Here is a 15389-nt window from a genome sequence, read left to right on the forward strand (position 1 = left end):
CGATCAATAACTAGAGAACCACTTGACCCAGTATGTTGAAACTTCATAGGATGATTGGTCATGAAGAGTAGATGACCCCTATTGATTTTGGGGTCACTCCGTCAAAGGTCAAAGTCACAGGGGCCTGAACATTGAAAACCATTTCCAATCAATAACTAGAGAACCACCTGACCCAGAATGTTGAAACTTGATAGGATGATTGGTCATAAAGAGTAGATGACCCTTATTGATTATGGGATCACTCCGTCAAAGGTCAAGGTCACAGGGGCCTGAACATTGAAAACCATTTCTCATCAATAACTAGAGAACCACTTGACCCAGAATGTTGAAACTTCATAGGATGATTGTACGTGCAAAGTAGATGACCCCTATCGATTTTGGGGTCACTCCATTAAAGGTCAAGGTCACAGGGGCCCGAACATTGAAAACCATTTCCGGTCAGTAACTTGAGAACCACTTGACCCAGAATGTTGAAACTTAATAGGATGATTGGTCATAAAGAGTAGATGACCCCTAACGATTTTGGGGTCACTCTGTGAAAGGTCAAGGTCACAGGGGCCCGCACATTGAAAACCATTTCCGGTCAGTAACTTGAGAACCATTTGACCCAGAATGATGAAACTTCATAGGATGATTGGTCATGCAGAGTAGATGAACCCTAACTATTTTAGGGTCACTCTGTGAAAGGTCAAGGCCACAGGGGCCTGAACATGGAAAATCATTTCCAATCAATAACTTGAGAACCTCTCGACCAAGAATGTTGAAACTTCATAGGATGATTGTTCATGCAGAGTAAATGACCCTTATTGTTTTTGGGGTCACTCCGTTAAAGGTCAAGGACACAGGGGCCTGAACATTGATAACCAGTTCCGATCAATAACTTGAGAACCACTTGACCCAGAATGTTGAAACTTCATAGGATGATTGAACATGCAGAGTAGATGACACCTATTGATTTTGGGGTCAGTCTATTAAAGGTCAAGGTCACAGTGGCCTGTTCATGTAAAATCATTTTTTGGAAATAACTTGAGAACCACTTGACCTACAATGTTGAAACTTAACAGGATGATTGGACATGCAGAGTACATGACCCCTATTTATTTTGAGGTCACTTGATCAAAGGTCAAGGTCCCAGGAGCCTGAACAATGACTTGAGAACCACTAGGCCACGAGTGTTGAAATTTAGCGGGATGACTGGACATGCCAAGTAGATGATCCCTATTGCAGCCAACATTCAGTGTCTCTTTGACTTTCGCTCCTGACCCCTATTGACTTCTTGCCTATAGGACTTTGCATTGGGGGAGACATGTACTTTTTTACAAAAGCATTTTCTAGTTTGAATTTGGTAAATAATCCTCGTGAGCAATCGCTGCTTGTTTATATTCGGGTACTCTTTGGATTTTATTGCTACGTTTGAAATACGTAAACTGTCTCCGCCAATGAAAACTTTCTTTACAACCACCATCTTGTCAACGGTAATCATGGCAGGCGAAGGTAATTTCCGAAAGCGAAAATGTTAAATAGCGAATTTGTAAGTAACAAAGTAGGATTGAACCTAGTTTTCGGTCTTGTTAGTTTGTGTTTAGTCTGTTATGAACGGTTATAACGTTATTTTAAACTCGCACTGTGTGCTTGATGTGTTTTAGGGGGGAGACTTCGATACGAAAAATGTGTGGGATTTATTCGGGTGGAGAAATCACTATCGTTTTGTATGCCGTTGCTCGCTCGTGATGCGTAAAAGGTTTGGAACTGGGTTTTGAAGTAAGGTTTTTCTGAAAGATTAATCTTTTGCCGAAAAGGCGACCAACAATTGATAAGAAAATATTGTTTTGAAAAAATAATACGGACCTGGAAGCAATGCACATGTCAAACTGTTCTTGATCACCTTTCTCATGGCTCATTGTCACAGGAGCAAAAAATTTTTCAAAATGGCTTTTTGTCATTTTTTTCCTAAGAAAACATTATAATTGTAAATTTAAGTGCATATGGCTCATGGACCCATACTGTATCCTAGGTACGTTACTGCCACCTGTGTTGTTATATAGCTGCATGGTTACTTGTCCTGGTATATCACCATATTGTATTACCATATTGTACAAGATAATGCTAAATAGCATATTTAACTGATGTGACTACTGTGAAATCATTTATATTCATGGGGGACTCATTTTGGTGGATAATCCACGAAATTTAATCCCAATGAACAAATACAATTCCCATTCATTTTATGTTCAGAAGTTGAAATCCACAAATTAATATGCCCACGAAATTGCTGTTTTGACCAAAGCCATGAAATTTCATGTCCACGAAATTAAATGATTTTACAGTATTCTACATGTTGGTATACCAAAAATAAGGGTTAATGCCTGTTTATGTTGTCTGTTGTGGTAGAGACTGAGGAACAACCAGAAAATACAGCATAACATTTGAATTGATTATAAAAATCTTTTGAAATTAAGATCAAGTGTTGATGAAGATGTGTTTAGTTCTCTACTTATATTTATTGAATTGACACATGTATATAGGTAGAAAAATATTTATTCTCTGATTTCTGTTGCAGGTTAACTTTTGGGTACAGAGAGAAATATTAAACACCCAAACAGACAAAACACGAGCAGAAGTTCTAGCTCACTTCATTAAGATAGGAAAGGTACCTCACTTTTACACTTTCAATGGATTTTCTGAAATAATTCCTGTGAAATTTGATGTAACATGTGAATGACAGAAGAGTGTTAGGATAAATTTGGAAATATTCATACAATATATTCTTCCCAACTAGAATTCTGAGAAACTAAGTCAGTGAAAATGTTTATTACCAGTATACTAAGGCAGATTTCTGGGAACCATTTGCCCTTTTAGGGCAAGTTTTAAGTCGTGCAAGGGTCCAGTAGTTGTACCTTGGTGCTCATCCTTGCCTTGCTCAGATTTGAACCTTCTGTCTTTTTCCACTGTAAAAACTTGAAAAATGTCATCACTGGGCAACTTAAAACCCAACAGAAACATTCACTAGTACAGTAAAACATTGATGGTTTGGGCAGCTGGTAGTCCCAAACAGTTTTCTTTATATTGTCTATGTTGGATTTTTGATTTGATTTAGTTGGGTTTAACGTCGCTCCGACACAATTCAGGTCATATGGCGACTTTCCAACTTTGATGGTGGAGGAAGACCCCAGGTGCCCCTCCGTGCATTATTTCATCACGAGTGGGCACCTAGGTAGAACCACCGACCTTCCGTAAGCCAGCTGGATAGCTTCCTCACATGAAGAATTCAACGCCCTGAGTGAGGCTCGAACCCACATCGATGAGGGGCAAGTGAAATGAAGTCAGCGACCTTAACCACTCGGCCACGTGTCTATTTTGGAATTGCTTGAAATCCCTAAATATCTTGAGTATTTTTTCATTCAGTTGAGACCTCTAACAAGTGTTGTTTAACTGTTTATAAGTTTGCCTCTAGCGGCTGAAAACAAGCAATGTTTGTATATTTCAGAAACTATTAGAGCTCAACAATTTGCATGCAGTAATGGCTGTGGTTTCAGCACTGCAAAGTGCTGCTGTGTTCCGACTCTCTAAAACATGGATGGTATGTACTGTAATTACATATGTTTATTTCATTTTACAACGATTACCAGAGCAGTTTGGTGAAAGGGCCCACCAGCTAGCTTAGCTTAGAAACGTTTGAACTATGGCTTCAATGGGTTCCGAGTTGATTCCCTTATGTTTGACATGTTTCTATTGGTGATAAAGTATTTTGTTTACTAACTGATTTGTTTTCGGAAGTTGTTCCCAAACTAATCTGAGGTGTCTAGTTATATACAAATTCACATATATAATAAAGTGTGTGTGTGTGTGTTCGGGTTTAACGTCTTTTTCAACAATTTTTCTGTCATATAAACGATGGTGTCTACTTGTAGCAGTGAGCACAATGCCCAACTTTATAGTGCTGCCTCACTGGAATATCATGCCGTAGACACGTGGCATGATACCCCACCCAGTCACATTATACAGACATCGGACTGACCAGTCCTAGTACTATCCTCTTAATGCTGAGCGCCAAGCGAGGAAGCTACTCCATTTTTTACGTCTTTGGTATGACGCGGCCAGGGATTGAACCCACGACCTCCTGCACTCAAAGCGGACGCTCTACTACTAAACTACCGAGGCGGTTATAATGAAGTAAACATATTTTAAGATTTGTCTTGGGCAAGTTAAGGTAGCATTTGGTTAATCTTTCTGTTTTCTCCAACAGAACTTGTGTAAGAAAGACAAAGCGTCGTATGAAAAGATGGCAGATTTATTTTCGGAGAACAACAATAGACAACGACTGAGAGATTACATGGACAATGTGAAGCTTCCCTGTATTCCATATTTAGGTTTGTATGAGCTTTTATTTATTCTATTCTGTTGTTTTGCAACAATCCAATCGTATAAGTATGCACCAGAATTGGGACAGGTTTAGTTGTTATTGTATTCAGTATTGTAGCAGCTGTCTTTTAATTAGGTGTTGATCAATACTTTGTTTTTTGAAATATATTGTTGAATCTGTTAATTAAGATACAGGTTATATATTTCTGTGAACATGCAATGTTTAGAGCCAGCTAAGATGTCTGTGTTTCTGTGAGGTAAAATGTAGTAAAATATTGTAAGTTTGTTTTTATTTATTGCACTCAGCAACATGATATGTTAATCCCACTGGGAATACAGGTTAATGCTTTACTAGTGATATTTCTTTACTTTAATGGTGCCTTTTTTGTGAAAGATTGTCTGATGGTTAGCTCATTAAATGCAGTTAAAAAACAAGTAGAAAAATTAAAATTGAAGAGAATGTCAGTCATTTTTTTCCAGTAATATAAGATTGATATCTCTGTCATAAGAGTGTGTTTTATGTGCCAAAAATGTCAAATATTAACAAATTTACCATTTTTTCAAGGAACATTAGTTTTTGAGATGGAAGTGATAAAATAATACAGAAGAAATAATGTGTTTAACATTTGGAATACATTTGTGTATATCAGTTAATATATTCTACATAACAAGGACTGCATTCATATGGCCAATTGACAAATTGTTGATTTGTTTTTGTAATTAAGGAAGGCTGTATGTTTCCGGAGATAATTACTTTTACACTATCGGTTTACTGGTAATTATGATAAATGACAAGAACAGAGAAACAGTGATTGAGAGTCTGTAAGACCGCCACATTCTCCGCATTCCAGAACTCGCTGACATAGTCAGGCCAGAAACTAGTTTGCGCAGTATTGGTAACATTGTTTTGCTAAAGCAATGCTTAAAAGAGAAAAATATGGCAGGGATAAAAATCCCAGTTATTTAACTATGTGTTCTATCATGACCCTGTTTGATGGATGAGTAGCACTAGTGCTAGAATCCTGGGACAATATGAATTTTCTCCCTAAACAATTTGACTAAAGGTCAGATGTCCTCCAGTTCTGCTGTAAATGTTAACTAGACGTTTTTATGCATCAAAGGATTCATGGTATAATTCTTGTCCACACGCTGATATTACTGAGGCAAATCTGGCGTGTAACAACTTTGGTCTCCAGTTGATGCTATAGATAATGAAATTTATAAGGTATTACAATACACTTTGTAAAAATCATATTAATGTGGTACATTAAAATGAAGAGTTCAGTTTGGTAAATGATGCCATTTAAATGTGTGTATTTCAGGATTATATTTAACTGACCTGATCTACATAGATGTTGCCCATCCTCACCATGGTGGTATGGAGCCACACCATAGACGCTTACAGATGAACAATATCCTCAGAGTTATAGCAGATCTTCAACAGTCTACTTATGGTATAGTTTCAACATCTGTTTGTTTACAATAAAACCAGATATTTTGGCAAAGCTAAACATTTACTATTTTAAAAATTAAAATAAGTTATCAAGGAAGACTGTTAATGCTGTATGTTCAACTGTGGATAGAACATAGGAGTATTTATAACAAAACCAGTACTGTGCAAACATTTTCATGAATACAGTACGTGTGAGATATTTTTGAATTTACAGTAATAACTAAACATATGTTGTATTTTAAACTTTTTCATCCAGAAGTTTTGTACTATAAAGCTGGAAAATATTACTAAAGTTTTTTAGTATTTTTCTTCCATCTTTTAGTACAATAAAACTGGAAATATTACATTGGGTCTAATATTTCTACAGTGTTTTTGTTATAAAATGAGAATTTCTACAGATACTTCTGTAAGACAGATGAGGAAATGGCCTGATATTGATTGGGTAAAAATTCTGAACTGCAAGTTTGAAACAGTGTACAATATTAACATCATTTCAACTACCTTTCAGAACTTGATGTAAAAGAACATGTCCAGAATTATCTGAAGTCAGTTCGTTACATTGAGGAATTACAGAAATTTGTTGAGGACGATAATTACAAGTATGTTGTATTTTCTATGAAATATGTGATCCAAAATTTAACTGCAGAAGATGAATGCAGTGTTTAAAAGTTTGAGACCTTCTGTGTGGCTGTTGTTGAGATTGCTAACCTTGAATCAATGTGGCTTTGAAACGTTTGCATATAGAATTCTTTTATATGAGGAAAATCATCTAGCTGGCTGTAAGTTTGAAGCCGCAAGATACAATTATATGTGATATGGCATCAGGCTAAGATCTTGTAGGATTAAGTGCTAGTCACTTTGAGACCTGATGATGTCCTGACCATGATTTCAAATCTGATACACATTTAGACTGTGAAAATATTTGAGATTCAAAAGAAATTCCATCTCATACTCTTTTGTCAGGAAACAGTTATATTTTACCTTAAACTTTTTGTTTGTTTGTTTTTTTAAATAGAAAAAAAGAATGAATGTTAAATTTTTTGTTTACTGGATTGTTGTTGTATTTGCAGGTTATCTTTAAAGTTAGAACCTCCTATCTCTAACCAGACAGTGTCAACATCTAGAGAAGATGTGAGTGCCTGTCCACCATCCCCAACATCGGAGCCCAGATATACCCACACCCTTACCCCAGGTCCCTCACACACTGGTAAACAACATGGACATAGAAAATCCAGAAGTTTAAGTGCTAAGTAAGTTGCAATTGTACAGGAAAAATGGAAAATATAGAATGATTTATTTAGCTTATTAGTGGAAGGGAGATAATTTTTACTTTCCATGCTGAAGTATTCATGAATTAAATCCCTTTGACAAGTGAAAACAACAACAGCAAGAGAACATTACAGTCAGTCTTCTATTTCTGTTTGCTTTTAAAGGTATAGTATATTTCTGAATTTTACTGTTTCTGTATGATGCAACAAGATACAAGTTTTATTATTTAATATCAGATACAATATAAGAATTGTGAGTTTTCTTTTTTGCAAGACTAATGCAGTGGTTTATCAACATGATTGTTTGTTCTTGTAGCTTTTCCTGTCCCAGTTTTCTCAGTTGTGCGAGTGGGGCTCCAGAACGCTCACAAAGTCTTCCTACAAAAACAACTGCACCGTATGTTAAAGGTGTACGACATCTGTTAGATGACAGTGTACTAGAGGAGGAGTCACCATGTGCCTCCAGTGATGGATCATTATGTAAAGGTACAAAACATCTCATTTAACGATGCCTGATGCTTGCTATTAACGTTATCTTCAAACAGAAAATGAATAGGTATAGTTAAAAACACAATTTGCATTATATTACAGATAAGTTGAAAGTTTTTAGGGAAACCCAATTGTTTATCAATGGAGAGGTTGAGAACTAAATATAATGTATGTCTAAAAAAAAAAATGAATCCAAAAATTTCATGTACGAAAATTGTTTGAGATTTCAATGAAAGATATCTGTATGTTTAAATACGTAATACTTTTAACTACATGTACCTGTTGTTAGGTTTAACAAATAATTTTATGCTTCTATCTATATTAAAAATGTTCAACAAAGCATTGCCAATGATACTGTCATTTCATATATCATACTGTCACTTCATATATCATATACAGAAAGATTTACTCTTACCTGTATGTTCACCTGAACTCTCAACCTCTCTAATACTGGTTTTTATTGTAACAGGTTGTGCATTATGCCTTGCAGGTGGCGACACTGATGATGTTACGGAAACAAATTCCAGTGATCAAGAGGCATATTGGCCAGCTGACAAGTTAGTATTCTGTTGTTGTTTTTTTTTTGTGTGTGTGTCAAGTGTTTTAACCTATACTTGCCTTAACTAGATTTTAGGCCAGTGCCAAGATTAACCAATGTATTTAGGTTTTACCAAATTTGTATGTATAACTGTTGTATGCTTATGTTGTTTTTCTGTTCTATAGATACATTTGAGCCGCGCCATGTGAAAACCAACATAGTGGCTTTGCGACCTGCATGGATCCAGACCAGCCTGCGCATCCGCGCAGTCTGGTCAGGATCCATGCTGTTCGCTTTTAATGCCTATTGGAATTGGAGAAACTGTTAGCGAACAGCATGGATCCTGACCAGACTGCGCGGATGCGCAGGCTGGTCTGGATCCATGCTGGTCGCAAAGCCATTATGTTGGTTTTCTCATGGCGCGGCTCATTTATGTTATAATTGTACGTCCCTGATTCATGTCACACAAGAGAATGTTGTCTATTTCAATAATATCAATTTGGATCTGTATTTCCTTTCCTAAGTTATTATTCCCTTACCTGAGTATTCCTTATGAAATATCAACCTCAGTTTTATCCTTACCTCAGTATTTATCTCATTTAGTACTATGCAATCTTGGTTAATATTTCCTTACCTCAGAGCTTTTTTCTTGCCAAGATCAGTGGCCTGGCTCAGCTAAAATGATTTAATTCCATTGTACAGAGTCAGTTCAAGCAATAATTTGCGAGTATATAGATACACATGTTTGCTTAATACTGTATTAGTATTAAAAGGACAGAGAAATAAATCCAAAGACATGTTGGTCTGTCTCATTTATTTGTACAAATGTGATGTCATAAAGTCAGCAGTAGTGATTGATTATAGCTCACATGTCAGCAGCTTTCATGCAGCTATAGAATGCATCATTTCCCATTTGTGATTGAATTTACTTGTGTTGAAGGATAGTCTTTCAGCAATAGAGAATGAAATAGCATCTAAAATATTGTTAATTGGTTATATATTTGTTTATTTTATAGTTTGCGGCCAACTTTAGATACAGGTAAACAGTATCAACAGAACTTTACATGTGAAGGTTGTTTGAAAAGAAAAACTTTGTTAAAGGAAGGCAGAAAACCAACGGTAATAAAATTACACATATTTTGTTCTGTTTTTTGTGATAGATAAAAAAGTGTTAATTAGAAAGATGTCATCAGTCAGTATATAAAATTAGCGGCCTCCTGTGACTAGTGATTAAGATAACTGACTTCAGATCACATACCCCTTAACTGTATTACTTCTGAACCTACCTTGGGGTGTAGGATTGTGAAGAATAATTATTCTGTTCAGTTTACAGAAGATTAATGGTTCTACCTAGGTGTCCGTCTGTGCCATTCCTGGATTGGCCACAGGGGTCTTCCTTCCAGTTAATAGCTGGAAAGTCGCCATTTGACCAGAAATTAAGTTGAAGTAATTTGAAATCCAACAAAATAAATATAGAATAAAATTTGCAATTTGTGTAATACTGAACCATTGCTACTAAAATTTGTCAGTTTGTCTCAATGTCTTGTTTGATATTGTAATGCAGGTTTCAGCATGGACGAGGTACTGGGTTGCGTTATGGGGAACAAGTCTTCTGTATTTTCCTGCCAAAAATTTACGAAGAATGGAAAGAAATTCTGTAAGTACTACAGCGTGTGGTTTTATGTGTAATCATTAGTGATGTTTTTCCATCACTGAGCTATCGATTCTATCTGATTAATTTCTTCAGTTCTGTGTAATTTATGTAGAGTCGAATATGAAATGAAAAGATAATAAATGTTTTGGAACCAATAAGATTAAAGTTTTCTTGCAGGGAACAGATTAGTACTAGTGCAGAGTTAGGAACACTGATAAGGTTAATTTCCTTCTGTTAAAGAACTGAAATATTGTTGAAAAACAGAGCTAAAGACAAACAAACAAACAAAAATGTTCTAACTGATGTTGTTTGAGAGTGGTTCTCCATGTCAGAGAAGCTGTTGAATAATGTAGGCACCAGGGTTTTAAGTCTGTAAAGTATCATCATGTTTAGCTGTTCATTAACAAAGTGCTAAATGTAAAATTTATGATTATTTCTGTTTTCAGTTTAAGACAAGTCCCAGTAAGATGACGTCAGTGGTAGGTTGGATGGTGGTCATGGGAGATAATCCATTACAGCCTGATGCATTCCAAATAACAGATCCAGTCAAGGGTAGGTTTCCTCCCTTCTCACATTTTTCTGTTCTTTTGTGTAAAACAAGAATACGGTAAAATAATTATAAGAATTTGGCAGATGTACATCAAATTGAGTTTGGATTATAGCAGTTAATATTTTATTAACCTTCAGCCTGCTTGCGGCATGCACTGTTTGCTGTTCAGTCTGTAATTTTTCAGTGAACATTCCCTTGAATTATAAGTGGTGCTGCCCAAATTGAGTGATGGCCCAGTCCATTTTAGAAATTCAGCAAGGTAAAGGTTAATAATAATTTTCCATATTTTCAGGCAATCAGTATAAATTTAGAGCGGGAACACAAGCACAGGCCTTGCTCTGGTGTCGGCATCTCAGTGAAGCTTCAAAAAAGTACCAGACACAGGTAAGAAATCTTTATTTCTTTTAACAACAAACTTTAAAAATACATCCAGGGTCTCCCACAGTAAAAGCTGGAAAGTTGCCTTACTTCCAGCAGTTGTCTTGGTTTGATGTTAAACTCAACAGAGAAAAAACAAAAAAGAACCATACAGAAAAGGGATTAAAACACCAGAAAATACCTCTGAAGACTGTGATGGGTTTTTGTGCAATGTAAAAATATGTGAAGTAGTTTCTTCTGTCTGAATGCATTTTGCTGAATATGTGAATTTAAAATGCCAATAATAGAAATTTAGTAACTTCTGAATTAAATTGAAATGAGTCACAGCATATAAGTATTTAAAATTGTTTCTAGAAGGAAATACTACATGATGAAATGTTGAAACTGTTTTTGTGGTCAGAAAATAATAATGAAATTTAGTAAAACCTGCCTTTAGTCGTCTTGTAAAGTTACAACAGTACTCCACCCAATTTCCTTCAGTGCTTTAACAAGATTGTGATTTCCATTTCAGACGCAGCCTAATCTGATGTCATTTGACTGACGGTCAAGGCCATGAAATATTCTCAAAGCTGTGATAGATTCAAGTACATGCCTTCCATGTTTTTGATGGGATATTTTCAGTCACATGACAAATTGTGTCACCTCTGATTAGACACAAACACCAAAAGTGGTCATGTGACAGTAAAAGCTGAAGCTGATTGGCCAGTTATATATAGCAATATGAAAGTCATGTGATCATCATTCTCAGCTGTGATTGGTTGGATTTATACAGAATTGTTCAGCTGTTACTGGAAGGACCATTCAACAGAATATGCTCATACTTGTGGATTCCAGAAAGGAGAATATTATATTGACATGATTATTGCAGATAATGTTCTCCATGAAGATTTGGCTGGTTCACAGAAGAAACCTTATGAAAGGCACTGATGTTATCAGTAGTATTATAAGTGAAATCAGCAGCAACTGTTGGCCTATTGAACTGTCCCGGGGTAGACAGCTCTTGAAAGGAATCATGTTTATTTTGATGACTACACTCGGCCAGTTTTTGAAAATGCTTAAAGAAATTAAGGTGCAATTTATTTTCGTGTTCAGCATTTGTTTTCTGTGACGTTTTGTGTAACAGATCAACCAGTGCTATTTGTGTGTTACTCTTTTTGTCAGCTTGGATGTTTCGCAAGATTTTGATCTAAGCTTTCTCAAGATGTGCAATACGACTAAATGTAAATGTTGCTATATTCTCTGTGTGTAGACAAACAATGCAAACATTGGAAAAATGTTTTAATATGGTGGACAACAGACAATTTCTAAGGAAGAATATATTATTGAATACACAAATGAAATTTTATATCTGGTGTATCTGAAATTTTGAAATATGGATTTATTTCAATGGACCATAAGAAAAAAAGGATAATTTAAGAAAAAGGGCATTTTGAAGCCTGAAAGAAGATTTTTTGCCTTAAAGAACTCATAGCATGCCCCTCTAAATGCTTTCCACTTTTTCGTTTCGTTTGTCACAAAAATATTTTAAAACTAGTGGTAAGATTTTGATAATGTGCTCATAATTATGTCTTAAGATATACTGTGTAACCATGTTTTTCCTGCTGATAATACAGAAATAATTACCTCCCTTGATTTGTAAGCCCATTCTTAGAGCACAGCATGCTGCTATTTGTGTTTTAATTATTTTATTGTGTTAAGAATATATTAATTTTCTTGCTATTTAAACATCTGCTATTTTATCTTATGAACAGCTTGATATTGTTACATAATTTGAACAGCTTAATTTTAGAACTTTACTGTTATGTCAAGACATTTGCAAGATAACATAAATTGTTTGGTTTGGATTCCACTGAAATATTTTAGGGTTGCAGCAAAGGTTCAGTTATATATTGTACAGGGTATCTGTTGTATAGTAAACTGGAATTACTCATTATTTGTGTAAGTACCATAAGATGTTACCGTAGACTCCTGTGTGTAATCTGCATTTAGACCCCAGGGACCACCTGTAAAATGTGGGTGCTTATACAAAGATTTTAGGCTTAACTCTTGGGATGTGAATTATACACAGGCATGCATTATACATGAGGGTATTTACTGTATATTTCTGTTATTTTAGTTTCGGTACGTTAACTTCATAATAAAATGCATTCCATTTTGGTGTGGTGACCATCTCTTAGGGTTCTGAATTACAATCTATCTACAGGATCATAATGCACAGTTTGCTCAGTCTGGTAGAATGCTACTAGTGGCATATCATGCACATTAATGCTTAGCCGGTGAACACGATTTATTCTGCCTCTGCGACCAGTGTAGATCATGATCAGCTTGCACATCTGTGCAGTCTGATCAAGATCTGCACTGTTCGCTATTCAGTCACTATCTTTTAGGTAAGCACCCCTTTTAACCCTTTATGGTATTGTCCAAATTGAAAGATGGACAAGGTTCATTATAGAAATTTAGCAGGGTAAGGGTTAATGTAGATGAATATTTTACAGTCTTTGTCCACATATAACTTAGAACTTTTTAAGTTTGAGATTTTTAAAGATGACTGGTGTGAAGTAGAAGTTGCAGCACTGGCTGTACAGCAATAGTGGTCAGTAGTTATAGTCACTTAGTGGGTCATCACTCTCAGAATTACAAATATTTTTAACATTGGCCATTGATTATGATGACCACTATAACATTACCTTTGATAAAATCTCTTACTTTATCAGCTGGCTTACTTGACAGATAAGTCAATATGTCCATTCGGCGGAGTTGAAATGTAGTGTCCAATGTCCAGTACTTAAATAAACTAGCTCGTACGAACAGACAGTAAGACATTTTAAACCCCTAGCACTTGTGAAGTATATGTATTTTTGTACAATTTCAATCAGTTACGGATTCACACTGAAAACTTTATTTCCTTTTCATTTCTGTGGTTTTGGATCATTTTTTTTCTTATGCATCAAGTGTAAAAAGATGGAATAGTTATTTACCCTTTTTTTTTTCAGTTTGTTACATAACCCATTTGTACATTTTTTCAGTAAATTATTTATATGTGTTCATAAGTGTACACAATAGATTTCAACTGATTATAGACTTAATACTCGTCGGAATGCTTTATAGGGAGAATGTTTAAGTCTGTGTGTATGATTAATTATAAGAATATAGACAGCATATTGACTGTGCGTTTTGTGAAAGGAAAATACTTTTTTTCTCATTTAAATATTTAACATGATTTGAACTTATTGGAAGCATTGTATCTGTACGAGAGATGCTTGAAAAGTTATGCAGCTGGGTCGATGCTAAATTTGTTAAAAAGTCCAGTTTATTTCGACTAAATGATTTCTTGACTCTTCCCGAGCAAGTTTTTTAGTCATTCAGCTAAAAAAGGGGGCTTTTGTAGCCCCTATTTTGGGTATATATAAAGAGAGACATTCAGAAAAGAAAGAAATGTTTCATAATATTGTAAGATTTTGTAACTTCTCAATCAAATTCATATTAAAACATATTTCTTTTAAAAATATTGATCTGTTGTAGACTTAAAATCACTGACAGGCTCAAAATATAATGATTTTGTCAAAGAAGACCTCATTTAAACAGACTCCTGATAATAGACAAAGTCAAATTTTACGAAGCTATTGTTTATAATGGCATAGTTATGGAATTGTTGGTAGCAGATGAATATTTTATCTGAGACAAAAATTTGATGAGGAGAGTTTGAATGTTTTCTTCTTTAGAATATCTTAACTGTATATGGTTTCAATGGAAAGAAATTTTCAGTTTTAGTGAGTTTGGATATTTTGCTTGTTACAGAGGTTTAATACTGTACATGTTTTAATGTCTGTTCAGTACCTTAATATGACGAGAGTCTTTTCTCTCACCCGGAAACCTGTTGTTTATTTTAACTTGTCTTGTAGCATTGTTGATATGTAGTATTGTTGATACAATGATTTATAATTTAAAATGTAACAAGCATAATATAGAAGTTGTTGTAGATTTTGCCATATGTACGACAATACTTAACATTCTCTATTTGTAACTTAATAATGACCTCCAGTGCTCTCTTATCTGAGGGACAAAATCAATAAAATACAAACAAACATCAACTCTTAGCTTTTTATTCGGGTGATAAGTAATTGTTTGTGAGCTACCACTTTGAAGGGCTCATCTGCTCAATTTTTAAGCTCGCCATATGATGTTACGTAATTTGTTGTCAGCATTGCTTCAGACAACATCATATTCTTTCAAACCTAGCTTGTCAATACAGAATTATTTGTTACTATGGCAACTAAGTGATGAAGTCTTGTCGGATTTCTCAAAGATTTCATTAAAAATAGACTTTAATTAAGTCGCCCACTACCAAATTCCCATAGATTGTACCATTACATTTGTTGGCATGACGATATTCCTAAATGGCTGTAGTGGAAACTTTAGGAATCTTCTTGACAAACTGCTAGTACAATACGTGTCAGTATCGTAAATAATTTAAAAACATAATTATGGAACAGTTTGATGAATTTGGTCTCGACTTTGATGGGGGTCTGCTTTTTAGCTCACCTGTCACAAAGTGACAAGGTGAGCTTTTGTGATCGCGCAGCGTCCATCCGTGCATGCGTAAACTTTTGCTTGTGACCACTCTAGAGGTCACATTTTTCATGGGATCTTTATGAAAATTGGTCAGAATGTTCCCCTTGATAATATCTAGGTCAAGT

At 35.2% G+C, this 15389-nt stretch overlaps 1 protein-coding gene across 15 annotated transcripts in view; it reads left to right on the forward strand.

The window, feature by feature from the left end:
* Positions 1-14779, forward strand: part of LOC123535350 (ras-specific guanine nucleotide-releasing factor RalGPS2-like) — a 138523-nt gene extending 123744 nt beyond the window's left edge. For 14 of the 15 annotated variants that reach the window (XM_053524483.1, XM_053524479.1, XM_053524482.1 and 11 more), the window contains 13 exons: positions 2561-2650; positions 3488-3580; positions 4247-4370; positions 5685-5816; positions 6324-6414; positions 6886-7065; positions 7400-7569; positions 8042-8129; positions 9127-9229; positions 9675-9767; positions 10211-10316; positions 10607-10698; positions 11204-14779. In XM_053524483.1, the coding sequence (XP_053380458.1) occupies positions 2561-2650; positions 3488-3580; positions 4247-4370; positions 5685-5816; positions 6324-6414; positions 6886-7065; positions 7400-7569; positions 8042-8129; positions 9127-9229; positions 9675-9767; positions 10211-10316; positions 10607-10698; positions 11204-11233 (1392 nt within the window). In that variant the 3' untranslated portion in view covers positions 11234-14779. The remainder of the gene's footprint in view (positions 1-2560; positions 2651-3487; positions 3581-4246; positions 4371-5684; positions 5817-6323; positions 6415-6885; positions 7066-7399; positions 7570-8041; positions 8130-9126; positions 9230-9674; positions 9768-10210; positions 10317-10606; positions 10699-11203) is intronic. The other variant, XM_053524470.1, reaches the window with a different exon arrangement.
* Positions 14780-15389: the final 610 nt, after the last annotated feature.

The sequence above is a fragment of the Mercenaria mercenaria genome, chromosome 15, assembly GCF_021730395.1.
Source record: "Mercenaria mercenaria strain notata chromosome 15, MADL_Memer_1, whole genome shotgun sequence".
Taxonomy (NCBI): Eukaryota; Metazoa; Mollusca; class Bivalvia; order Venerida; family Veneridae; genus Mercenaria; species Mercenaria mercenaria.